Source organism: Rhinolophus sinicus, chromosome 1 (assembly GCF_057876585.1).
Source record: "Rhinolophus sinicus isolate RSI-liver-muscle chromosome 1, RSI-T2T, whole genome shotgun sequence".
In the NCBI taxonomy this organism is placed as follows: domain Eukaryota; kingdom Metazoa; phylum Chordata; class Mammalia; order Chiroptera; family Rhinolophidae; genus Rhinolophus; species Rhinolophus sinicus.
Genome location: NC_142501.1, coordinates 141671243 through 141698324, shown reverse-complemented (window position 1 = coordinate 141698324; position 27082 = coordinate 141671243). Strand labels below are relative to the sequence as shown.

The following is a 27082-nucleotide window of genomic DNA, read 5'->3' as shown; positions in this document are numbered from 1 at the left end:
TTTGGCTCTAGGTCATCTACCGGGGGTGCCAAAAAAAATGTATACACATGACTTGTATTCATTTTTTGTTATAGGTATATGTTGAGTATTACAATTTTAATACAGTTTTTTTCCTTTCTTAAAATGTGTATACATTTTTTTGGCACCCTCTGTATATATTCGTGAGGGTAGGATCATTGTTTTGTTCATCATTGAATCTTCAGGGTGTAGCACTATGGTTGGCATATAGTAAATATATTTTCCTTGAGTAAATTGATGAATGAAGCTTTTGTGAGTATGGGATATTGTTTCGTGTGTTCCCTCAAGATTAGCACATGGCCAGCAGATGAAAGCTTAATTTATGCTTCTTTAGTGAATTAATAGTATTTCCTCTTTTATGTCTTCAACACATCTAGCCAACACATCTCCTTTGCTGTGCCTAATGCTCTTGTGCTATTTTGAAGGTCTGATCCTCACTCTTCTGAAGAAAATTATGTGTCCTTTGAAAACAAAGGAGATTTTACTTTTGTGCAGGGGAGTAGAGGAAACAAAAAGACTCGTTTTTAGTATATTGGGAACTGAAATTTGGTTTGCTTTCTGGCCTTGAAGAGTTCCTAATTTCTAGACTAATATAGTCGCCACAGGGATACGCTTTCCCCATTAACCTTACTTGACTTCTCTGTAGGTTTTCCTTAGCTTCCTACTATCATCTTAGAAAGTTCTTTAACACTTTGTTTTCCTGCTTACAGAACAAAGAAAAACCCAAATTATTATGTTTGTGATTTTTCATTTAGCCTTTGGGCTTCTATGTTTTCCTTTCCCTATATTTCTTATATATAAAGCTGTTTTTTCAGCATTGATTTCTTGGCTCTTCCCAACTCTACTTAGAACTATAAAGGACTCCTGCTTGTCATAGAGTGCCAAACTCATTTTTTAGATAACAGAATTACTGTGGAGAAGGAAGATCACATTTTGCTTCTTTGGTAGAGAGATAAAGAAAGTTGTGGGGGAGTGGAATAGATTGGAGATAACTATTCCTATCTTGACTATCATTTACAAAAGTCGCTAGGTAGTGAGTTGGGGATCAATAAGGAGCAGTCAAGTATGTTTAGTGGCAACTGACAAACTGTCACTTTGCTTTAAATATATATATATCTTCCCTGTGGGCTAGCATAGAACTTACCAAGTCAGAATCCTCTCAGTTAATATAACATGTTAAGATTTGCCTATTGATGTAGGAATTGAAAAGGTCTTTAAATTCATAGTCTCTCTCTCCCTTTTTTTTTATCCTGTGTGTGCATTTATAGTTAATTGATCCTAAGAACTGCATGACACCTGTTAGGTAATTAGAGACCAGGCTGTTGCTAGGACTGGAATAATTTGTATGAAATTTGGTGCTGAGGCGAGGAGACGGAAGTGAATACGCTCATTACAGGGTGTTATGTAACTTCCTACTTTTCCTGGGTTGACGTTTGGGCTTTTCTGTCAGTAATGACATAAAGTAGCAGTGACCACTTTTGGCATCTTGTCATAAAACTGAGGGGATCAGTAGTAGGAGTTGAGGTCAGAGCTGTAATGGTGGTTGGGAAGATGGTAGGGCAGATTATGCGTGGGCTCATAGATCACTTAAGTACTTTGGATTTTACCTTGAGTGACATGGAAGTTGTATTGATCAGCTCAGGTTGCCATAACAAAATACCACAGATTGGCTTACACATCTGAAATTTATTTTCTCACCGTTCTGGAGATTAGAAGTCCCAGGTTAAAGTCCGGCGGGGTTGGTTTCTGGTGAGAGTTCTCTTCCTGGCTTCCAAATGGCCATCTTCTAGCTATGTTCTGACATAGTATAGAGAGTGAGTTCTCTGGTGTCTCTTCTTATAAGACACTAATCCTGTCAGATCAGGGCCCCACCATTATGACCTCATTTACCTCCCTACAGGCCCTGTCTCCAAAAACAGTCATATGATGGGATTTGGGGTGGGTGTAGGATAATGGATTTCAAAAAGTTTAGGTTTGACTATGTTAAATTCAAACATAGGTAGTTGGAATGAGTAGTTGGATCTACGAGTTTGGAGTTCAAGAGTGAGTTTTGGGCTAACGATACAGTTAGAGAGTCATTACCATATGGATAATATAATATTCAATGCCAGCGAATGGAGTGATAGTACTGAGGAAGAGAGTGTAGATCAAGAGAAGAGGACCAAGGACCAAGTCTGGGGTATGCATCCCACTGTGAGACGAGGTCTAGGTGAAAAAGAGGGACCAGCAAAAAAGACTGAACAGCCGCTCAGTGGGATAGGAGGAAGAGCAATAGTGTGCAATGAAAAGTGTAAGAAGAGATGATGAAATGTGATGGCTGCAGCTGAAGGTCAAGTAAAAGAGTACAGAATTAACCATAGCATTTTTTTCAATGTGGAAGTAATTCATGGTCTTGATGCCCAGTTTCAGTGGAGTAGCCATTGCGAGTGGGTTTAAGAGGGGCTAGAAGGAGAGGAATTAGGACAGAATATTATTATTTTGAGACATTTTTTCTACAAAGGGGGACAGGAAAATGGAGAGGTAGCTGGCAGGGGAAGTGGGGTTAATAGTAAGATGGGAGAAGTAACTGAATGTGATGGGATTGATTTAGGAAGGAGGGAAAAATTAATGATGCCTCAGAAAGGGGAAAATTGCTGAAATTATCCTTGAAATGGAGAGGAGATGAATCGAGTGCATAAGTCTAGGGCTTGGCTTTTTAGATTATAGTCATATTAGAGTTTTGAGAAATAAAATGAGATATTACTTAAAATAGTTTTAAAATTATAAAAGTTATGCATAAAAATGTCAAACCCTAAAAATGATGTCCTAAAATCTTTCTCCCTTGAGGTAGATACTTCTAATAGTATTTTTGAGAATATTTCCAGAAGATTTCTATGCATGTGCAAATGTGTAATCCGTTTTTACCCAGCTGACAATTCTGTGTCTTACTTTCTTCGCAATTTATATTAAGGATGTTTTCTCATTAATACATATAGAATTTAAAAAATTACTGTATAATATTTTCATTGTATGGTTGCTCATTCCTTTATTTAGCTAGTTCCATAAGCTACTGAGTTGGGTGCATTTTTTTGCTGTTACAAATAATGGTGAACTGGGTAACCTTGTTGTGTATATATATTCACATTCTTACATAAGTATTTCATCAGTAGCATAAATTTCTAAAAGTTAATTGCTGGGTCAAGGAGATTAATTTACCAGTTTAACAGACTCCTCAAGATTAGATAATCTTTTAGGTTCTTTTAGTTTTAACGTGCTATGAATTTGGGTATACTGAATTTAATTTCATAAAAGTAATTATTTTTAAATGCTTTTGTCTTTTTTGTATGTAGTCTCAAAAACATAAATATAAAGTCCTTTTCCGGGAACCGGACACATGGTGGAAGTTCAAACCAAAGGAACTTGCAAGGTATAACTTGGAGAGTATCTAACATATATTTTTATTTCATGATAGTGATAAAAAGTCTATCTAGATTTTTTTCCCCTTATGAATAATGAATGAAACAAAATGGATTAGATTGCAACTTTGCCATTTAAAATTTGATAACAAATTTTGTATTGCCTATAGGCCATTTTTTTCAGTTTATGAATTTGTATCTTTTTGTTCCAAAATCGAGTTAATTAACAGAAAAATTCCAATTGTCTTACATAGTCCGTACTTTATTACTTAATAATATAATGTCAATATCTGAAACTAGAACAGACCCTAGGGTTTGGCATACCTGAACCATGTGCTACTGGGAGGAACAAATTATTGTAGCTGCCTAGTGACTTAGAATACTGGAAGAAAGTGAGGAGTTATAAACAGATAAAAGGTACCAAATGTCTGGTTGTCCAGGCATTTCAGCCTCCCTCCCCACCCTTCCTGCCATTCTTTATTTGACTGTTTGACTTGAATAAAAATGTTACTGAGGACATGGACATACAATGTGTTTTTCTTTGTGCTCTATACTCCCTCAGAGATAGCCATAACTTAATTTTGGTCAAGGTACTTTCTTGTTGGTAATTTTAACTAATTTCTATACTAACTAAAGGACAACCTAATTTTAATGTATTCACAATGTTGTGCAATCAACCATCACTTTAAAAAGAAACCCCAAACCTGCTATAAGTCACTCCCAATTCCCGGCTTCCCTGGCAGCCACTAATAGGCTTTTCTTTATGGATTTGTGTATTCTGGACTTTGCATATAAATGGAGTCATACTGTATGTGGCCTTTTGTGTCTGAAATCTTAACTTAGCATAATGTTTCAGGGTTCATCCATGTTGTAGCATGTATCAGTACTTTATCCCTTTGATTCTTTTGATACGTTATCTGTATAAATGAGTGAGATTGACCTACAAGTTTTTCTTCCTTGCCCTGCCTTGCCTGGCTTTGGTATCATCGTTTTAGGTTCGTTCATAAAATTAGTTGGGAAGTATTTCTTCTTTCCCTCTTTTATGAATTTATGTAAGTTTGAATGATAGAATTTACTGATGAAACTGTCTGGATCTGGTTCTTTTCTTTCTGAGAAGATTTAGTTGAAATTTTTCCATTACACGAAAGTTTTCAAATTTATTAATGCTTAACAAGTATAGTATTCTCTTACCATTTACATCTCTGCTGCGTCATACTTCCCCTTTTTATCCTAGTATGTTTATGTGTATCTTCCTTTTTTGTTAGCCTTTTCAAATAAACAACTCTTTGCTTTGTTGATCTTTTTGTTGTAAGTTTGTTTTATATTTAATCATGTCTACTTCTCTCTTATTATACTTTCTTTGCTTTTCAAGAAAAAAATACCTTTGTTTATTTTTATTTTAAAAAATCTTTACCTGAAAGTTTAGGTCATTTTCTAATAGGATTTGTTGTTATAATTTTCCTGGGTGCGATACTATGTTAGCTTCTCCCAGAACTTGAATATATTAATATAATACTTTTTAAAATTATTTATTTTCTAATTTATATTATGATTGACTTTATTCTTTAACCCTTGGGTTATTTAGAACTATGCTTTTAAATTTCTGAACAGATGGTTTTTAACTTTATCTTTTTTAAAAACTGGTTTTCAACTTAACTACAGTAGGTAAGATTGTGCAGTTTGTGTGATACTAATTCCCTGATATTTTTAAAGACATTTTTTATGGTTTAGTTCATTGTCAGATTTTTAATAATGTTTCATGTATGCTTGATAAGAATATATACTGGTTATATTGTGTTAATGTCATTAAATCATGCTTGTTAATTCTGGTGCTCACATCTCCTATAGCTTAATTTTTTAAAAAAATGTTTGATTAATGTTTAAGAGAAAGGTGAGGAAATCTAAGTGGGTAGTGTGTTGAAATCTCCCTGTATTGTGTTGAATATGTCAGTTTCTTCTTAGAATTCTGCCTATTTTCACTTATATATTCTGAGGATATTTTTTGAAGTGCATAGAAGTTTAAGATTTTTATATCACTCTAATTAATTGAACATTTTATCTTTGTCTAGTGATTTCTCTTATCCTTAATATTAATTTTTATTTTAAAGTCTAATTTTTCTAATGCTACTAGTACTACACCAGCTTCCTTTTAGTTAGTATTTGAGTGTTATTTCTTTTTTCATACTTTCAATCTTTTATTATCTTTATGTGTAGGTGTATCTCTTGTAACCAGTATGGCTGGCTTTTAAAAAATCCATTCTATTCATCTTTGGCTTTTAACTTATAAGCTGAGTTCTTTTACAGTTATTTTGATTATTCATATAATTGGTCTTGTTTCTTGCTGTGTATCTCACCTTTTCTGGGATTTTTTTTTTTCCTATCCCAGAAAATTATGTATTTGAATTTTTGTCTCTGATCATGCCTTATTTTGGATTTTTTTGATTGAATGCAAATCTTCTTACTCATTTTTTCCTTCTTTGCTAATTTGGAAATTATATACTATTTTCTTTTAATGGTTACATTAAAATTTTTACTATGCGGACTTTAAAGGTTAACCATTTTCTTCACTTTCCTCCTCACAAATACAAGGACTTTTAAACATTTTAACTCTGATGCTTCACTTCCCTACCAACTTACATGCTGTGAATGTCCAGTGTTTGTTTTCACTCATGTAGTTATTGCTTTGTGCTTAATTTTTCTTTCATCATAGACCTTTCATCTGGGAATTTCCTTCTGCCTAACATTTATCTTTTAGGATTTCCTTTACAGTGTAGGCCTGCTTCATGTCAAACTTGTTTTTTTTTTTGTTTTTTTTTTAATACCTGAACTATGTTTTATTGTCCTTATTCTTTTAAGATACTTTTGATGGTTGCATATATTTGAGATCGACAGTTTATGATTCTCTTCTGACTTCCATTTTTGTTAAGTCAGCTATAATTCTAATAGTTGGTTTCATTGTAGACGACTAGTTTTTTGTTTTATGTTTTTTAAATTTCTGGTTGCTTTTAGTATCATCTCTATCTTTGGTGAATTATAATTTCATTACTATGTTTCTCGTTGTGGGTTTCTTATTATTTGTTTGGGATTTGTTGGACTTCTGAGATCAGGGTGATTTCTTTCATCAGTTCTGGAAAATTCTCAGCTATTTTTCTTTAAATTGCTTCTGTCCCATTTACTCTCTTTTCTCTTTCTGGGACGTGGATTAGACATATAGACCTTTAGACATTAGACCTTTTTGCTCTGTCCTCTATGTCTATGTCTCTTAACCTATCTTTCATATTTTCTATCTCTTTGCTTCTCTGTGATCTGAACCCAGACAAGATCGAGGTAGGTATATATGAAAGCCAAATTTGCCAGGTGGCAAATGCTAATAATAACCCTGGGATCCGGACACTAAGCCTTGGTCCATCCTGAGATAGAAGAGTTGCAACTGAGATGTTTTCATTAAGACAGGACCCTTGAGGGAATAAAGCATACCATTGGGCCTCCTGGAAGATGGAAATCCAGATGCTGTATGAATGAAAGCATCCCTACTTTAAGGCCTAAAGATTCCCATATATTAGGTTCAACTAGATGTAAGCTAATGAAGAAAAACACACAAAAAAATAAGCCATCATGAGTAAAAGCACAAATATAACAAACTTCATATTTGGACATCCGGAGACTTCAGGTACTAGGAATTTTTTTTTCTTTGCTTGAACTTAAAATATTAAAATATATGTTTGCTTTAATTCACTTAGAATTCAGTTTTATTGCAACAGGAGGACCCTTTGTTCTAGTCTGCCATACTGGCATAAGTAGAAGCCTTTGTAGGGGAATTTTTTTACTTGCTATTTAAAACTAATTAAAGCCTGGAAACAATGGTCATATTCTTATGAGATTTTTTTTTTTTTCAGAGCTTGAGAATAATTTCTCTTAAAGTTATTAGGATCTGCTCATTTTTTCCCAAGTTGCTAAAGATGTTTAGAAAAGATTATATGGAACAATTAAGAAAATGGTAATTTAAATCATCCTAAATAAAATGAAAATTAGATTCAAATGACATATATTGTTAATTAAAATAAACCAGTTTTGATATTTTTGTGTTAGAAATATATTATTGTTTTTCTTGACATGATATGTTTTGATTTTTTAAAAAACTTAATTACCAATATTCCTTCTATCCTTTTCTCCCCTGAAATAGGCGTAATATTCATGGGGTAAGCAAAGAAAAAATAACAAGAATGTCGGAACACTATCAACGTTTTGTTTCAGTGCCAATAATCATGAGTTCTTCAGTTCCAGAGAAAATTGAACGTATTGAGTTGTGTGCATATTCTTGTGAGGACAGAAGTTCTAGGTAGGTTAAAGTCCTTATGTACTAACATTCAATTGGAAACTTAATTTTTAAAAATGTGATAATATTGGATCTTGTGAAATCACTGTCAAATAACTTTAAAAATAAGGTAGATTAGATATTTGTTACTTGTAGGGCTTATATATAGTCTTACCTGAAGCAGGATGTATATGATTAGCAAAAGGTAAAAGTTTATATGGCTGATGACATGGGAGTTTTTTTCATTGTCCTCAGGGTTTTGCGGGTCCATGTTTATACTATGAATACCCTGTCTTCATTATGTAACTTCCTGCTATTCCAGTACTTATCAGTTACCTTATCTCCTCTGTTATTATTTTGGATAAGTCACATCACTTAATTTCCTTAGGTATTAGTAAAAATACTCTTTCAAGCTAGTCTCGTAAAATTTAATTATTAATGATATAGTTTTACTAAGTAATACAAGTCATAGCCTTTTGAAAATTTGCAATCCAGGATAGTACTGATTCTGTTAAACATTTAGGACATACAAACAATGTAATAAATGAGTAAAGAAGAACCTTAAATATATAGAGAGGTCTGAATCTCCCGTGTTTTGTGACAGTAAGGGATGGAGAAGCTCTATGAAAAAGGAGTTGGGAGATGGGAAGAGAAAATGTGTAAATGCCCTTACATTGAGGAGCAGTGTTGCATAGTGGTGAAGAGCATGGGCTCTTGAGCTCTATTTTCTGGCTTCAAATCCCAAAGTTTTGTAATCTGTATCTCTCTATACTTCATCTCTTCATTTCTAAAATGGCAATAATAGTACTTTGCTCGTAAGGATCTCATAAGGATTATGAATTCACACTTTTAAGGAACTTAGAATAGCATCTGGCATATAGAAAACTGAGTGCTAGATGTGATTTTGTAGGAAGGCTTCATGAGAGAGGTGGGGCTCTGAGAGTACCTGGAATAAAGAAAGAAAGGAAGGAAGATTGTTGACAAATTGAATAAGGAAAAGGGCATTGAAGTTGAAAGTGTAGTGATTAGGTAAAAGTGCCGTGAGTCTGAAATTAACATCACAGATAGTTTTAAAAAATTTAATAAGCGACATCTCAAATGAGAGCTCTCCTCCCTTTCTCTCATTTCTCTTAATTGTACATATCAAGTTAGTTGACTCTGACTTTGTAAATGAAGCTTAAGCATTTTCCTCTATAGCAAACGACAGATAGGTGGTAGAGAGGCATACTTAGTTTCACATATATTAAGCTTAAATAGGTAGGAAAGAAGCCAGGGAGGGAGTGTCCTAATCTGGAAACAAATTTAGAAACTTAACTTTAATATTTATGCATAAGAATCACATCACCTGAAAATCTCATGTTTTTTATTCAATTCAAAAAAAGTTTTGATGCTTCCTATATGCCAAGCATAGTGCTAGATGTTGGAGTTACAACAAAGGAAGGGATGTATTCATAGTGTATTAAGGAAAGATCAAGCTTAGCTTTTATAATTTTAATGTAGTGTTTTTCTGTACTTTTTAGAATAAATAAATGTTAAGTGCCCTGTCTTTCAGTTAATTAATGCTTCTTTAATTTAAATCATAATATTAATGGTAACATTAAGAGACTTCCTTATAATACTTAAAAAAAAATCTTACAGCCCAAGAGACAATGAAGATATTACCTCTGAAAAAGAAGAAAATGTTTTATCCTCATCTTTGAAGCACTTAGAGTTCATTGAAGAGAAGAAGCTTGAAGTGACCAAAGAAACTATGTTACCTGAGAATGACACATGTCTTCCTAATGCATATTTAAACAAAGGAAGAAAAGAAATAAGTGATACGAATGCTAACATTCAGAGTGCTTTCATTCAGAAAGTTCCAGAAATGTATTTTTCTGATTCTGAAAGCAGAGTACGAGTAACAGCCAAAAGTGAAAAAGAAGAGCAAGTAGAAATGATTTCTGAAAAAGAGTATAGTAAAACTGATGCAGATAGTTTTATAGAAGGAATGTCACCTAGCATTAGCTATGGTGAAAATAATCAGGAAGTCTGTGATCTTTCAAATACTATACCACTTCAAAATGAAAACTCTTCACCTGGCGAAATATTGGAAGAAAGAGCAATGGTAAAGAAAAACACCTTTGGAAAACAAAAAAGCATATCAACTTTGGAAAAGTGCCCGCAGCATGAGCTATCAAATTTTGTTGGTGATTGGCCAGTTGACAAGACTATTGGTCAGAGGACAAAAAGGAACCGAAAAACTGAAAAAGCTTTCTCTGTACAAAGTGACACACATAATCGCCCACCATCACACAAAGTATTAGATAATAGTCTATCTATGAATAGAGATCATATCCAGCAACGAGGATCTCCACCTGAAAATGTAGAGGATGACAGGTCACAGTGTGATGCTTCAGAATCTTTCAGTAGCTGTAACTATGATTCTTATAAAAATACTGAAAACTCATTCAACATTGTGGGCGACTGGCCTTCATCTGATTCTTTAGCTCAGAGAGAGCACAGATCAAGAGTGCCAAAGGTTGGCTTAAATGAACCCAATCCAGAATTTGGAACTAGTGACAATATGAATGAAATATCCTTATACACAGCACATGAGGCCTGTTGGGGCACAAGCCCTGAAGACCTAAAAACGTTGGGTAGCTGTACTCTAGGAAGTTCTGAAATGCCATCCGGTGAAATGACGTGTGAGAATAAGACTTGTCCAAGTGAAAAGATCCATGGGCAACACACATTGTCTCTTGTTTTTACCAATAGTGCTCCAACTATTCCTGGAGTAGTAGAACCACAAACTTTAGCTGAATTTCCAGAAGGAAGGCCTAAAGAAGTCCCTGGAATAGAAGTAGACATATGTACACAGACTGAACCACAGGATTTTGCTCTCTTATGGAAAATAGAAAAGAATAAAATTAGTGTTTCAGATTCTATGAAAGTATTAATAGGAAGATTAGATGGATTTAAACCAAAAGATTTCAGTATTAACTCAAAGTTAGATGTTCAAGAAACAATTCCATATAGGGTAATGTATGATAAGAGCACATTTGTTGAAGAAAGTGAGCTTACCAGTGCTGATGAATCTGAAAATCTTAACATTCTTTGTAAACTATTTGGATCCTTTTCATTAGAAGCCCTTAAAGACTTATATGAGAGGTGTAACAAAGATATTATTTGGGCCACAAGCCTTTTGTTGGATTCTGAAACTAAATTATGTGAGGATACTGAATTTGAAAATATCCAAAAATCATATGATGAAGCACAAACTGGGCCATTTTCTCTGGGATTGAATTTGAAGGAAATTATTAGCCAAAGAGGAACCTTAGAGGGTTCTAATTCTTCTGTGCCGGAATTTAGCCATGCAGTTGTTATCGCTAACACTAATGTACAATCTACCAGTGATTCCGAAAAGGGAAACTCAGAGCAGGCAGAAATAAGAGCTATAACTACCGAAAAACATGGATTAATAACAAGTGTGTTTCCTCATGCCACTGTAGATCTGAAAAATACTAATGAAGTACTTCCTAATAGTCAGGCAGAACTTTCAGGTTTATATAACATTAACCAGTCTTTTTCAGGTACATTAAAACCTACTACTGTTCAAGATGTGAGCGAAGTGGAGAAGAATCTAGAAGTCACAGAAATTGGAGATAGTATTCATTCTTTGAACTTACCTGATATTTTAAACTCTGTATCGAGCACTTCAAATCTTGAATTAAATGAAGAAATTTATTTTACTGACTCTTTTGAAATAAAGAAAAATGAAAGTCTTCCAAAGGATTATGTGAAATTTCCAAACATGGAAGAATTCATGAATGAAGAAGAACAGGAAATGGAAAATATTCTAATGGCAGGGAATACTTTGTCAGCTGGAGGTAGTGAAGACGACAAAACTGAGATGTTGAATCCCACGCCAGTGATGGCCAAATCTCTGACCATAGACTGTCTGGAACTGGCATTACCCCCTGAACTGGCTTTTCAGCTCAATGAATTATTTGGCCCTGTTGGTATTGATTCAGGTAAGGAAAAAGTAAATTTACCTATATGTGTGTTTTTATGTGAATAGAATATAGAGAGTTCTATTTCAATTTAAAGTTATTTTATATGTTAACTGAAATGTAAAAGTAATTTGTATTGCCGACCTTATTTTTGACACAGCGTGTTTGGAGAGGATTTTTGAAAATGTAATTTGAAGAGCTAGAGTATTTATATAGAGTTTGTGTCCATCATGCGCGCGCATGCATGCGTGCGTGTGTATCAAGTTTCCTCTGGTATTTACCTCTTACTTATTTACACAGATGAACCTTTTTGAATCTTTGGTGCTATTCCAGATACATATAAGGCAAGATAAATTTCTTAGAACAAACTTACTGAAAAGTCTTGACTAATGAATAAATGAAATTTATTTATACTAATGGACATGAATAACTTAAATATATGAAGCATTGTATAATTGCGTCAGCCAAGAACTGTGAAAACAATGATATATTGCATAAATAAAAATATTCCAAGAGATTTAGAACTAGAAACATAGGTTAGTAGTTAATAATACAAGTTAGTATTATGATGCATAAAGTAGCTGAGTACGTTTTCTATAAATGTATAATGAGTAATGAGTGTATTTTCTTCTTTCCCCTTACAAGGGTCTCTAACAGTTGAGGATTGTGTGGTTCATATAGATCTGAATCTGGCTAAAGTGATTCATGAGAAATGGAAAGAATCTATAATGGTTGGTAGGATTCTTTTTTATAAAGAGCTTCTTTGTGTCTATTTTGTCATCTTCCTTCAATAAAATATACTGTTACAGGAAAGAGTTTTATTGCATTTTGACTTTGAGAATGAACTTTTACCACTTAACAAATTACTGATTTTTTTCCTCTTTCCAGTACTTTAGATTATTTATAGACTGACTAAATTATATAGTTAATGATCGATCGAACTCAATATATGGATCTTTTTAAGGGAAAAAAAAATACCATAGCTTTTACTCCCTAAATTTAAGACTTGCAGTAGTGATTAATTTTCAAAAAGAGTAAAAAAAAAAAAAAAAAAAAAAAAAAAAATAGCATAAGAGCTCTATAAGTGGAAAAAATATGTGGATGTACTCATAATTTATAATTTTATTTATCTAATTTGTTTTACTTAGATTTTAACAAGAACGATTAATAATTTTACAAGGAGAGATGATTTCTAAAGAAAAATAATATAATCTTGTTTTCTAAAGCATCCTTCTTTGTTAATCTTGCTCTGCATTTGTGTTTAGGAGAGACAAAGACAAGAAGAAGTATCCTGCGGCAAGTTTATGCGAGGTAAAACACATGTTTTTACTTGTAATGATCTTGTCTTGATAATGAAACGTGTGTGTATGTGTATGAATTTTAACTTATTTTAAATATTCTTCTGTTACCAAACTCAAGGGGTTCGCCCCTTGGGGTGTTCTATTCAAGAATGAGATGTGGTTGTCATTAGGTAGTTTTATTTACTTGCAGCAAGAAAATGAGAGGGGATTCTCATCCAAAGCTCTGTCTCTTGGAAGGGAGGCTTAGCCATTGTTTGCATGCACTTGCACTATTTGGTCAATTGCATGCTGATTTCTTTGTAGCTGTGTAGGCTTATCTGGTTGGGTTCTTGTCAAACTCATTCTATTTACTGCTGCATCTGCAAAATACTGTGCTTCATTTTAACATTAAGCAGGAAAGCATTTAGTAAAAACAGCCCAGACCTTGAAACCCTTGTCCTAACTAACACTCCCACAAAATATGTTACCTAAGCATTTTGATTTGCAGACAAAAGTTCTTTCAAAAGTATGTTTTATTTTATTTTCATATAGAAGAAAAAAATACCCTGTAATACTATTTAGCTTTCACGAGTACTGTGGAACACATAAGATATGCTAATATGATACATGTAGTCAAGGTGTTTCCTGTTAAGATTTTGCTCTGAATGAAAGAAATCTGTTCTGCTTTGAGAGCAGTCAAGTGTTCATGTGTTTGTTTGAGAGCATCACTGAAATATTAAGAAATATTGGTTATTCAAAATTGATTAAAAAAACTTGGTTATTCTAAAATTTTATTGATGTTCGTATTGCTAGAGCACAAAAGTCAGCCTGCTTTTTCGGTACATCTGCCAAATTGAAAATATTTGATTCCAGAAGACTTCTCTTAGATAATATTGTCTTCAGTGATTAGTGCAGGTTGGCAAACCTGTTCATAAGGGCCTTCCTTTTGTGCATGAATTCCTACATATACTTGTTTTCTTTACTCCACACTGGGACTGCAGGTTGAAGATTCTTGGGAAGTGCTTTAGTTCAGACCTGTGCTCCCAAGGTAGCTTCAAGAGCTAAAGGTGTTTGAGAGCTGGGCATACCCAAGGAGTTATGTGAATGATAGTATCTGCTTGTTGGTTTTTTACCCCCTTCTCTCTAGAAAAGCAAAGGAATGTATCAGAATGTATTGATATCCCTTAGAGATATGTTACACATTAAATCCTGTTATTGTGAACTTCTTAGAATGTTCAGTTCCTTATGTTGAATATCATTTGCTCACTTTTTATTGTGTGCCTCCAGTGGGTTTGCCAAAATACTGATCCTTTCAGTCCTTGGAGTGGCTGGGCAGAGCTGACCAGAGCTGCTCTAGTTGTCACTTTGAGCTGGCTGCCACTTCTTTGTTAACTGGTGTATACATGTGTCACTATTTTTTGTGTGTCGATGTGATATGAAAAAGAGGGGGAAGAATTGAGTTGATTTACCATGATACCCAGATCATTGCTCATTTGAAATATTCCTACATTTGCATGTCATTTCTTGCTTGCACTTATGTAAAGATGTATTTTGAAACTTGAGAGTTGCATTATAAGTTCAAAGTGAAAAACCGTATTTCTTGGGTTTTTCTGAGGTAGATGTAACAGAGTGTATAATACTGAATTTGTACATTTTTTGGTTGAGGGTCTGACACTATTTATACTGCTTTTGTAGATCCTTCCCTGCTTGGGCATATTGGTCTTGATAATACTGAACAAAAATCATCTCAGAGAACAGGCAAAAAATTACTGAAGACTTTAGCAGCATCTGAAATCGATCATTGGAATACTCAAACTAAAAAAGTTTCACTCAGAGAAATAATGTCAGAAGAAATTGCCTTACAGGAAAAACACGATTTGGTATGAGTTAGTATAAATATTAAGCCTTTGTCTCTGACTCTAGGTTGATCATGTATGTTTACTTTGTGATTTGCATTTGATTATATATTTCTTAGTCTGGAATCTTCTTTTAACCTGATTAACTTAATGTTAAAATTGAAAAATGTTTTAAACACAGTTTAAATTGGAGGTTTTTGCTTCTGGAAATTAGTTGATATTCTATAACGGTAAACCAGTCTGTTGTTTTAGATTTAGTTTTTCAGGTGATTGAGCTGAATATTTCTTAGCTTTTAACATTTATGTAATTTTTAAACTCTAGAAATGTGAAAATCTTTCATTTAAAGATAATTTCATTCATAAATTAGCAATAAGAATGTCTTTGTTGTTATTTAAAGAAGTATCCATCTTTGAAACAAAATTTTTTGGAGAAAATTTTAGAAATTTAACAATTTGAATTTAAAAATTAAATACTTTTCTCTAACTTTTCAATTAAACAAGTTCAAACAGAAATTTTACTTTGAACTTTATCTATTTTTGTTCATTATTCAATATATCTAATTATATGAAGCCATAGTGAATTTGGTTTCTTTTGCATTTCTTCTTAGCCTTCTTTGAAATTCTGAAAAGTTGTATTACAGAATTTAAAATTAATAAGGAAAAAATACTTTAAAGGTTATTTAGTCCAATTCTCAAGTGAAAAAATAACTCTTAGTAAGACATTTTTACTTTCTTTTTTACTCATTTGTCTGCTCAAAGGGATACCTTTATATTTGGCTGAAATACGTAGAATTGGGGCATAAGGGCAATGATGGGATTCCTCCACCTTCATACTTATTTTCTGGTTAAATTGGAACTATGCTACCATGCCCATCTTTGCATGTTTATACCAGGGGTGCCAAAAAAAAAAAAAATGTACACAAGTGAACACCTTGGTCAATGTTGCTCAAGCAGTAGTTCGCCGTAATCAGAAGTGTCTGGACGCTGATGGTAACCACTCTGAGCACCTCTTATAATTGCAGAAGTCAAACGTGACTTGTATTCATCTTTTGTTATCGGTATACATTGAATATTACAATTTTAATACAGCTTTCCTTGCTTAAAATGTATATACATTTTTTTGGCACCCTCTGTATAATTCAGGGAACAATCTCTTCAGTAGGATCTTATAGTTAGTATTTCAAACATCCTCTTTATATATATAACAAATCGGAAAAATGGATTTTCTTAAAAAAATTGGGAAAGCCTAGAATTTATGCCCAAACGATGTGACATTTTTGTTGAAATGCCATTTTCCACTACTGAAACTTACCTTTATAGTTCTAACCTGCCTGTTAATCTCTCAGTAAATTAGTAAACAAATGAGCATCTTTGACTTCCCAACTTAATGCACTTTTTTTTCTGTCAGTGATTTTGCTTGTTTTTCTGTGGGTTGGGTAATAGAAACTGTATTCTTTTAGTCCCAAGGATTCCCCCATAGGCAGACTCTCAGTAAGAGAATTTTTTTATGCTTTCTCCTGGCTCTGTCCCCAAAGGAGAAAAATACTTTGTGTTTTTTCAAAGCAAAGAATATTAAAATAAGCTTTAGGCATAATACATGAATAAAATAATTAATTTTAAGATGATTAAGGTCATAAGTTTTCAGTTTTTTGAATTTGAAATTTAGAAATTCTATGACCTGGTAGTTTGCTAGTAAATCTGATCGCTGAATTTTTTTGTAAGTTCAGATCGTAATGCATATTTTAAATAAAACATGAAATATTTTTAATTCTTGAGGTGGCTATGTCTATCACTTTTGTAATGTGTAATGTGTTGAACTTTACAAGTCTCTTTTACTGGTCAGGTGGTCACCTATTGTGGTTCCTCTTTTATTGTTAGTTGGTGTTATAAATGGCCTAAATATGGTTAGGGTTCAAAACCAATAACTATTCTAGGATTGTCCTAGATTTATATAATTTTTAATTTTAGGAATTTTCAGAAATTTGAAATTTGATAGGAAGTTATTTTTCAGACATTAGGATCTTTGTAACAAACGAAAGTATTATTAGTTCTATCACAATGTCAGCAAATTGTCTTAGAGTTAGAAATCACTATCAGAATGTTTACCATAACCCTAGGTTAGGAGTAAAATAGCACATTTTATAAAAGTTCTTTTGGTTTGGCAATTTGAACAGCTCCAAATATGACTTGTGAAAAAATAACAATTAGTAACAATTCTCATACAGTTATTTTGAAGTAAATATGTTTGAAATTTTTAAAAATTGTGAATTTTAAGATTTTCTGTCAACCTGAATTTGCAACTTATTTGTACATTGTAGTTTCTGCCCATTGAGGAGAATATGTTTTTGAGGACGTTGTTCACAGCATCACACAGTGTCCCTTTTATGAGGACCCATGGGAGAAATTTCTCTCAGGTCTCAGTACCAGAAAAAGCTGTACTTCTCCTGAGCAACTGGTTTGTTTTTATTTTATGGACACTGAGAATCTTTGTTTCCCCCTTTGCTTTGGCCACTAAGAAGGTCAGAACTGAATTTGTGGCCCACCTTTAGCAATTATACAGGATTTTGTGGCATGCATTTATATACTAATTTTACTTGCTAGCTTTATATCCTGTATTCTTACCTTTGTTTTTCTAGTCTCTGACTTCTTCATTTATTTATATCCTGTTTATTTATTCATATATATCTCTTCATCTTTTTTTATATAATATAAATTGAATGTGTTGGTGTGTATGTGTGAGTATGTATGTATATATTTATATACACATACACACTTATATCTGTATATGTGTGATTGTGTGTGTATGTGTATATATTTATGAACAGCTTCAAATACTTTGTAAAAATGGGATATAAATAAATAGTACAAAATACTTATATTACTAATTTTAGCCTTTAATCGGTGAAGAAAGTCCGTGATTGCTTTTAAATTATTAGTCTTTTTGCAACAAAATAACCGTGCTTTTGGAGCAGCATAATATTATAAATTCCATTTTAAGGATGATTTTTATCTTTTTTGTTTTAGAAAAGAGAGCCCCTTATGTTTGAAAAAGATTGTGCCACTAAACTAAAGGAGAAGCAGCTCTTTAAGATATTTCCAGCCATTAACCAAAATTTTCTGGCGGATATTTTCAAGGACCACAAGTGAGTCACAACAGATTGTAGTTTCTACTGTGCTTTCACACTATGTCATACATTTTAATATTTTTCTGATAACAAAAATAATATAGGTATATTATTATAAACTAGTTAATACAATGTGCATAATGTAGAAAGTAAGCAGTTTCTGGCAATTGGTTCATATGCTTCCATTTTTTTCTCATAGCAGTTGTACATACTAATGTGTGTACATATACGTGTACCTCTTTGTTTTTGTATCTGCATACAAATATATATTTCACTAAAAAAGAGGTCATGTTTTATGTACTGTTTTGTAGTTTTGCTGGTATTTATTTTTCCTATCCATACGTAGTGATCTGCTCTTTTCTTTTAAAAATCTACAGAGTATTCCATGGTATTCTTAAGGTGATTTCTTAAATTACTGTCATTTATTTAAATGTGCTTCTATTTAGGAACTTTTTGACTATGAGAAAAATTGGAAACTATGTTGTACTGAGCATCGTTGAACATACAATTTTGGGTACATGGGTGAATACTATTGCAGACTAGCTCTTAAAAGTGAAATTGCTGGTTCAGAGTGTGTGTATTTAAAATTTTATAGCCAATGCCAAATGTCTTTTGATAAATGCTTTCTCTACTAGTTATATGCACTGATGATGTAACCTGTCCTGGATAATAAGAATCTTTTGTATGTCAATGGTAATTAAAAAAATAAATTTGTAAAAATTAAAAAAATACTCTTAAAAATGTCTGTCAATCTGATGGGAAAAATATTTCATTGTTGTTTAAATTTTTATTTTCCTGATTACTAGGTTGAATTATTTTTTCATTCATTTCTTTTTCTATTAATTATTTAGTTACTTTTTTCCTGTTTTCCTTTTGGTTGTTTATATTTCTTTCTAGATTTGTGAGAGCTCTTTATATATTATGTATAGTAATCTTTGTCTGTTATCGATTATAATTATCTTTCCTGCTATGATATTTATCTATTAACCCAGTATAGTCTCTTTGGTCATATACTTGTTTTACTTCTTATGTTTTATCAGAAAATCTTTTCCTTTATTGTTTCTGAGTTTTATGGGTTTTTTAGGAATTCTGTCCTACACCAATCTTATAAAAATATTTTCTTCAGTATTTTTAATTGATAAAATATTTTAATTTATCTAGCATTTTTATGTGTATGGTATGAACTAGAGATTTCAACTTAATTATTTTTCCAAGTGATTAACTGGGTGACTAGATCATACTTATCCACTGATATTAAATATACCACTAATTGCTACATTCCTAAATGTACATTTTCTTTTAAACACTCTTCGATTCCACTGAACTATTTGTTTGGGTCTGGCTTTCCACCATATTGTTTTAATTATTTTAGAGTTATAGTATGTTTAGATGTTTGGTATATTAGGAATGCTTCTGGTTTGAATAATATATACTTTCGATCTCATATATTTCTTAAATTACTATTTTAGCAAGAGTGTTTTTAAATAGATACCTTTTTAGAATCTTTTGAAAATCTATATAGATCTTTTCTTCAGTTTATTAGTATAGTTCATGTCAATCACAATAATAGATTTCTGGAATAAAATCTACTTTACCTTTAGATCTTTAGTTTTGTTTTTTTTCTTTTAATGCAATGTAGGAATTGATTTCAGAATTTTTGCAACAGTAATTAAATGCGATTACTCTTCCTGTACTATCTTTGTCAGATTTTGGTTTCAGGGTTTTATTTGGTTTTAGGCTTAATAGAATAACTTAGCACGACTGCTGTTTTCTCTGTGTTCTGGAAAGTTAAAATAAGTTAGTACCTGCAAAGTTCTGGGATTGTGCCTTTTCAGGGAAAAGGCCTTGAGAACTTTTCACTATCTTTATAAGGTTATTGCTTTATTCAGATGTTCGATTTTTTTCAGTCTTTTCTGGTAGTTTGTCTTCTAGAAAATCATCAGTTTACCTTGGTTTTCAGGTTTATTATTGTTAAGTTGCATAATACTCTTTTGTAATTAAAAACATTATTTTGTAATTGATCATATTCCTTTTTCCTTTCCTAATATTCTTTTCTCCATTTTCAGTTTTTGCTCTTTATCAGATTGGTCCTTTTAAAGAGCAAGCTCTTGGTTTATTGATCAGAGTCTATTTTATGATCTCTAATCATTTGTTTTTGCTTTTATTTTTAATGATTTCTTTTTATTTTTGAATTTTTGTTAAGAGTTTATTTTATTCAAACTGATGAGATATTCTGGGAGCAAGATCTCAAATGCTCCAGAAAGTAACAGTTTTGCAGCTTCTTTTATGCATTTGAAACTAAGGAGGGAACTTAAGGAAGAGAGTACATTGAGGTGGGGAAAAAGCAAGGCGGGGATTGGATTATAGGATAGCAAGATATGGGCTTTCTTGATTTGGGTGGTTATGGTTTATTTCAAAAGTGTGTTAAAATAGATGCACAGAAACAATGGACAGAGCTTGCTTAAGGCAAAGCTAAACCTTTTACTAAAAGAGTATATGCCTGGGATCTGACTACTTACCATGACCTGCCCAGTTAGGAATTTATGATCAGATCACCCTGTGAGGTTACTTTCCAAAGATCTCCTTTTTTCATCCACAGTTCCCTGTTTTGGTCATAAATCAATCCAAAGGATGCATCGATGACCAACCTTTTGATCGGATAGTGTGGTCTCATAGCACTAGGAAGGCTCTAGGAAGGCTTATTCCTAGGAAGTCTCAGTGTTGACATTGTCTTGTTGACCATTGGAGATGGGGCATTTTGTTAACATAGGATCTAAGTTGAGGCTGAATTTCCCCCAAATAGGAAGAGCATTACATGGGTAAGTGGAAGGCAGTCAGATCTTATGAACTTCACTGGGAATAAACACTCTGGATCATTTCTGTGCTGTAAACTGTCATGATCTGAGTTTTGCTTTCTGTCTCATTTTTCCTTATTTGGCATCTAGTATAACATTTACGTAAGCCATAAAAGACTGTGAATAGTTACCTTATACATGTTCAGTAATCATAAACAGTTGGACTATATAGAAAAACCCAAAGAACAAATATAACTATTACAATGACTACTATCATTAGCAGATAGGTAAAGACAATAAAAAATGAATTCTGAGTTCAATATCAATTCATAGGTGTACAGTCCTTGTCAATCCCTTGGGATAGCTGTCTGTCTCTTGTGTGGCCGGCTTCTTGTCTTCGAGGAGACTTTGATATCCGTACACAGGGTTAAATGTCCTTTCGCGGTTAGGTGCTGAGAAAGTCCCTTCCATTGAGGCTGGAGAATGTCTTAAATTTATTTGATGTCCTTTCCAATAAACAAAATCGCCAGGTGGAAGTCAATGGCCTTTTAAGTCTTCATCTCCTGGGAGTTCGCTGTGAAAGGAAGTAGTTACCAACTTGGCATTTTCTTGAAGTGACTCTATCAAACCTTGGCAATAGTGTAAGATGTCTCCTTTCAATAATGTCAGCTTCCAGTGCATGTAAGTCCAGCTTAAATGCACTGTGATGCATGAAGGAATGCAAAAACTGAAAAATGGGGAGCCAGGGAGCAGGGAAGAACCAAATGGCTGTCTTGGGTTTCCCATAGCCCCGACTATTTGTTTAATTTACAGCCATTGTTCACCCATACAATATACCGTAGATGTTCTCATCACTTATTTTACAATGCTTCCTGTGCAGTTTCAAATCTTTTGAGGTGTTCCAGAAGCCCTTCTGAAACACTGCAGTTATTCCTACATATATCGGGATTTTAATCCTTGAAACTTCAATGTCTAATGAAAACTAAGAAGTAAGCAATTAGCATTCTTTTGCTTGGCAGACTTAATGAAGACATTTTATAACCTCTAGAAACATTTCATAGGCATAAAAGACAATTATTAACATGGACTTATTTTTGTAAAACCTAGGCAAAATAAAGTCTCTTTTACTTAAACCAAGAAACTTAAGCTAGCTTCTATTTACTAAGGATTAATCTTCGATCACGTGAACTTGAAAAGCTCTTGAGTCACTTTATGTTTCCAAGAATTTTAGAATACCCAATTCTTACAAGTGCTTGCCTTTAAATTAATTTTAACAATACCATCTGGTGGTAGAAAATTATCTCACATTTACAACATTACATATATGTAGACACACACTGACACAGAGATGGTTTAGCCATGAGAAAAACTCACTAGTTTATAAAGGAACAATGGATTCAAATTTTACCCTGGAGGCATTTACAATTTATATCTGTCTTTGTAAGTTCTAAATGATATTCCCCTTTTAAAATAAGGACAGCCATTTTTAATACCTCAAAGAAGGGTTGACCCCTAAATGACATCATAGGTTGAACTATTTATCTAAATCCTTTTACATAGTTTAATGTTAGCTTAGGGGAGAAGGCCTTTTTAAGTTCTGAGACAGTCTCTAATAGTCCCCCCCTCCACCCCATTAATTCTGCCTAATTTTATAGCCGGCTTTTTCTAATTGTGTGTGCAAAAAGGATTGTCCCTTTTATTTTTGATGGTTCCTTTCTCTTAAAATTTATTGATATGTTTTCAACTCTTTGGTTAGTTTGTTTCCTCTTAGTCTTTAATAACATACATTTAAGGGTATGACCTTTTCTCTGTATAATGTTTTGATTTTATTATACAGTACTTTCATTTTCATTATTTTCTAATTCAGTTTGATCTCATTTATCCAAGAGTTTTTAATTTTGTAAGTGGCTTGATGGCTTTGATGATGGTGGTAGGGGGCGGGTTATTGTTTATTTTTTGTTGTTGTATTTTGGGGTATGAGAATGCAGCCAGAAAGAGTTATACTTTTTTGGAATTTGAGATTTTCTTTGTGGTTTAATATGATTAGTTTTCATAAATATTACATGAAAGTGCTTTTGAAAAAATAATACTCTCTGCAGAATTCTCAATATGTCACTTAAATCAAGTTTTTAATGGTATTCCAATCCACAATTTCTCTGTTTATTTTTTGCTATGTAACCTGCTGTTTTCTTAGAGTTATGTGTTAAAATCTCACAAGGGTCTGGGGGCTAGGGGTGGGTGCTGGCAACTCTCTTCTTTGGGGACCTGGGGCAAGATGGACTGATGTAAGCAAGGTAAGGGACTGAGTGAGTTCTTCCTGGGAATGCCCGGTATGATTGGTCAGTCAGGCCCCTCAGCATAAGTAAGTGGTTGATCGCCTCCTTCTGTCGCCAACAAATGGGTAATTTTCTTAGTTAGCAGTAGCTTCAGCTTCATCCTGGTAAGAAGGGTAGATGGTTTCAGTTACTGCAATATATGCCTGAGGTATGTAGTCTTCTAGCGCTGTGCCCCTCGAGCAACACCAGTGATGGAGACTGGTTTCCAACCCCATGAGTGGATAAGCTGGGTAATTTTTAAGGGCTAGTTTGGATGCGGGTAGTTGCTGGTAGTTTCCAGCCCTTAGAAAACCCTGGATGTTGAGCGTATCTGACGGGAAGATGCGAGGGCTAAAGTGGAACTGGTAGTTTCAAATGGTGGTTCTTTGAGGGTTATCTTTAATAATTGGAAAAATGGCAAAATATCACATTATTTTAGATAACTAGTTATCACATTTTCAAAACTATTCCTTAGTGGTCAGTTCTTCATTGTCTGGCCATTGGAAGAAATCAGAGGCATTAATAGTCGGAAATAATAAGCAGTATAAAATCATTTATAATTTGTTTTGGAATGAATTTCTTCAGATATTAGAACATGAGTGTTTCGATAATCTGTCAATTTGTAGAATTTCATACTACACCATGAAAACATGCTTAAATAATGTAGAGGTGAGAGTAGGATAGTGTTTTATATTTTCCTTTCTGTATCCTTGTTTAGTTTCTTTGACTAAAACCTCATGGTATAAGTAAAAAGTGAAATTTGACAAAATAAAAAATGTCAGTTTAAAGATCTGTTGTCTGTGTTTGATATTTGAAGGACACTGAAACCATATATGAATCCCATAAAGGATTTAAGAAATATAGGTGATAAGATGAAACAAAGATTTGTTATGGATAATCTACCTGGAATAAAAGATCATAAAATGAATTAATTTTCAATATGTTACCTTTTGGTGTTCTTTTTTAAAATTAGTTTTTGAGAGCCTATTACTTGACAGTTTCCCTCTGGTCATTCTTGAGTCTGAAATACACACTGAGCATTTAATTTCAATGTTTAAAATTTAAATGTGAGCCAATTTTTATATTCTTCTAAGATGTTTGAAGGATTGCTTATGTTAATGTTTCCACATAACTTTAATTTTCATTTATTGACATTCTATTTGTACTTAAACTCTCTACAGCTATTCATTAGAACACACAGTGCAATTTCTAAACTGTGTTCTTGAAGGAGACCCTGTAAAAACAGTTGTAGCGCAAGAGTTTGTTCACCAAAATGAGAATGTCACTTACACTGCACAGAAGTCTAAGGAGAAGAAGGTATAGAGTTACTTATTTTTTATTACAATGGTAAATATTGTATATGAAAATATAATTTGTTTATTTAGATAATTTAATGATTATTTCTCACCATTTTGACTAGATTGCAAAGTTAACCACCACTAGTATGTTTGGTTTAGAATGTGTGTCTACTCAAAATAATGAATTTGTGGCTGATTATGTTTTTTCCTTTAATGTCATTGTCATTGTGAATGGCAAGCACTTGAATTTCTGTAATTTTTCTTGTGTGGACTCTACATGGTAGACTACGAGGCTTAATTTAATAGCAATGGGATGGTAATATGATGGGTCTTATGCTATAAACATGTGGGCAGAAATATTTAACCATTTGAGAAACTACCAACCTTTGTTCCTAAGTGGCTGCACTGTTTTATATGTTACATACCCAGCAGTGTATGAGGGTTATAATTTCTCCACATCCTCTCTGACACTTGTTATTATCAGTCTTTTTGATTATTGCCTTCCTAGTGGGTGTGAAGTTTTTAAGTGTACAACCTGGAATTTGTTTTAATCAGTTGTAGTAAGACCACCCAGATATGGAAATGCCATGAAGAAAGAAGTTTATTATATGCACAGATCCCTAGAAACAAGATGCATGGTGTACCACCAGGGCCACATGAGGAAGTACCAGGCTTGGTCAGGAGGCAGGGGAAGTAGGGTGAAAATGTGGGCAAGAGCCTTTTTTGTGGTTTCTGTGGGAAGGAATGGGTGAGGCAGGGTAAGCAGGGTTAGGATTGGCTAGTTTGAATAATTTCAGTAGGCTTTGAGGCATGGGAACTGTCCCTAGTTTTCTGGTACCTGGTTTGGTCATTAGGGTATGTGGATGGTGGCCTAAATGGTGAGAACCCCAAAAGGAGGTGATTGGGAGAATGGGCTCTAGATTGGTTGGTTTGCATATGTAAGGTACACTAGCAGGTGAGTTGTTTGCTAGGATTTAATTAGCCTTAGAGTGGTGGTGCTGTTTCTCCAGGAGTTATTAGTAAGTGCCCGGATGTCAAATCGTCAGAATACAGGAAATAAAAGATATGGTTAATACAGAAGTGGTATCTCATTGTGATTTTGATTTGCATTGCCCTGATGACTGGTGACATTGAACTCTTTTCATGTGCTTATTGGCAATTTGTGTATCTTTGAAGAAATATATATCCTTTGTCCATTAATTTTTTTTTTTGAGTTATAACAGTTCTTTATACTAGATTAAAGTTCTTTATCAGATATGATTTGCATAATTTTCTCCTATTCTGAGGGTTGTCTTTTTAGTTTTTTGATGGTGTCCTTTGACGCACAAAAGTTTTTAATTTTAACGTTGTGTAATTTATCTTTTTTCTTTTGTTGCTTATATTTTTGGTGTCATAGCTAAGAAACCATTGCCTAATCGAAGGTCATGAAGATTTACACCTATTTTTTTCTTCTAAGAGTTTCATAGTTTTAGTGCTAACATTTAGATCTTTGATCTATTTTGAGTTAATATTTGTATATGGTGTGAGACGGGTCCAAGTTCATTTTTTTGCACATGCATATCCAGTTGTCATAGCACCACTTGTTGCAGACTATTCTTTCCTCATTGAATTTTCTTAGCATCCTGTTGAAAATGAATTGACTGTACATTTATTGCTAGACTCTCAATTCTATTCCATTGATCTGTGTGTCTATCATTATGCTAGTACCACAGTCTTGATTACTGTAGCTTTGTAATACATTTTGAAATTGGGAAGTATGAATTTCCAACTATGTTCTTGTTTTTTCAAGACTGTTTTAGCTGTTCTGGTCCACTTGCATTTCCATGTGAATTTTAGGATGAGCTTGTCAATTTCTGAAAAGAAGCCAGCTGGAATTTTTATGGAGATTGTGTTGAGTCTGTAGATCAATTTGAGGTGTATTGCCGTCTTAACAATATTGCCTTCCGATCTGTGAATACGGAGTATCTTTGAATTTATTTAGGTCTCTTAGTTTCATTTAACAGTGTGTTATAGTTTGGAGTATTAAGTTTGGCATGTCTTTTGTTTAATTTATTTTTAAGTATTTTATTCTTTTTGATGCTATTGTAAATAGAATTGTTTTCTTAATTTTATTTTTGGACTGTATAACAAATGCGTGGAAATATAATTCATTTTGTATATTAATCTTGTATTAACTTTAGGATTTTTTTTTTAACAAAACTTTATCATCCTGCTATTCTTACCATTCTTACTAATAAGGCCCTTTTTTCTTTGACTATTTCACCATCACTTAGTTGGTACATAGGATGTAGGTAATTTTGGTATTCATGTGACTTAGCTGTTGATGGGGCAGGAACCAAGTGAGTGATGCCACTGATGCCGTGTTCCTCATGAGTAGATGGGTGCAGTATAAGATGCAGAGAGTATGTAAGATGATGATGAGACCTTCAAGGCCAAACTGGGAAAATTACTTCTTTTCTCTCCTGCTAATAGACCAAGGCACTGTGGTCTATTAATGGTGATAGAAGTGATAGGGAGGTGTGCTTGCTTAAAGTGGGAGATGGTTGGAAAATGTTGGAATCAGAAAAGGAGATTTTTTTGTTAGTTAGGTAAACTTTGGCCAAAATGTAAACTTTAAATCATTTCGGAGATTATTTTTAGCCTTTTTCACAAAATGTAGGCAGGTGTCATAACATTGATAAAAATCTTTTTAGATT

The 27082-nt window shown here is 33.3% G+C and overlaps 1 protein-coding gene across 13 annotated transcripts in view; it reads left to right on the top strand.

The window, feature by feature from the left end:
• N4BP2 (NEDD4 binding protein 2) overlaps window positions 1-27082 on the top strand; it is a 71010-nt gene that overhangs the window by 30840 nt on the left and 13088 nt on the right. For 10 of the 13 annotated variants that reach the window (XM_019751983.3, XM_074324577.2, XM_019751979.3 and 7 more), the window contains 8 exons: window positions 3348-3424; window positions 7597-7752; window positions 9367-11738; window positions 12363-12448; window positions 12983-13028; window positions 14693-14877; window positions 17878-17996; window positions 24270-24405. In XM_019751983.3, the coding sequence (XP_019607542.3) occupies window positions 3348-3424; window positions 7597-7752; window positions 9367-11738; window positions 12363-12448; window positions 12983-13028; window positions 14693-14877; window positions 17878-17996; window positions 24270-24405 (3177 nt within the window). Of the gene's footprint in view, window positions 1-3347; window positions 3425-7596; window positions 7753-9366; window positions 11739-12362; window positions 12449-12982; window positions 13029-14692; window positions 14878-17171; window positions 17309-17877; window positions 17997-24269; window positions 24406-27082 lie in introns of those variants that run through there. The other 3 variants (XR_016018519.1, XR_016018520.1, XM_088790074.1) reach the window with 2 other exon arrangements.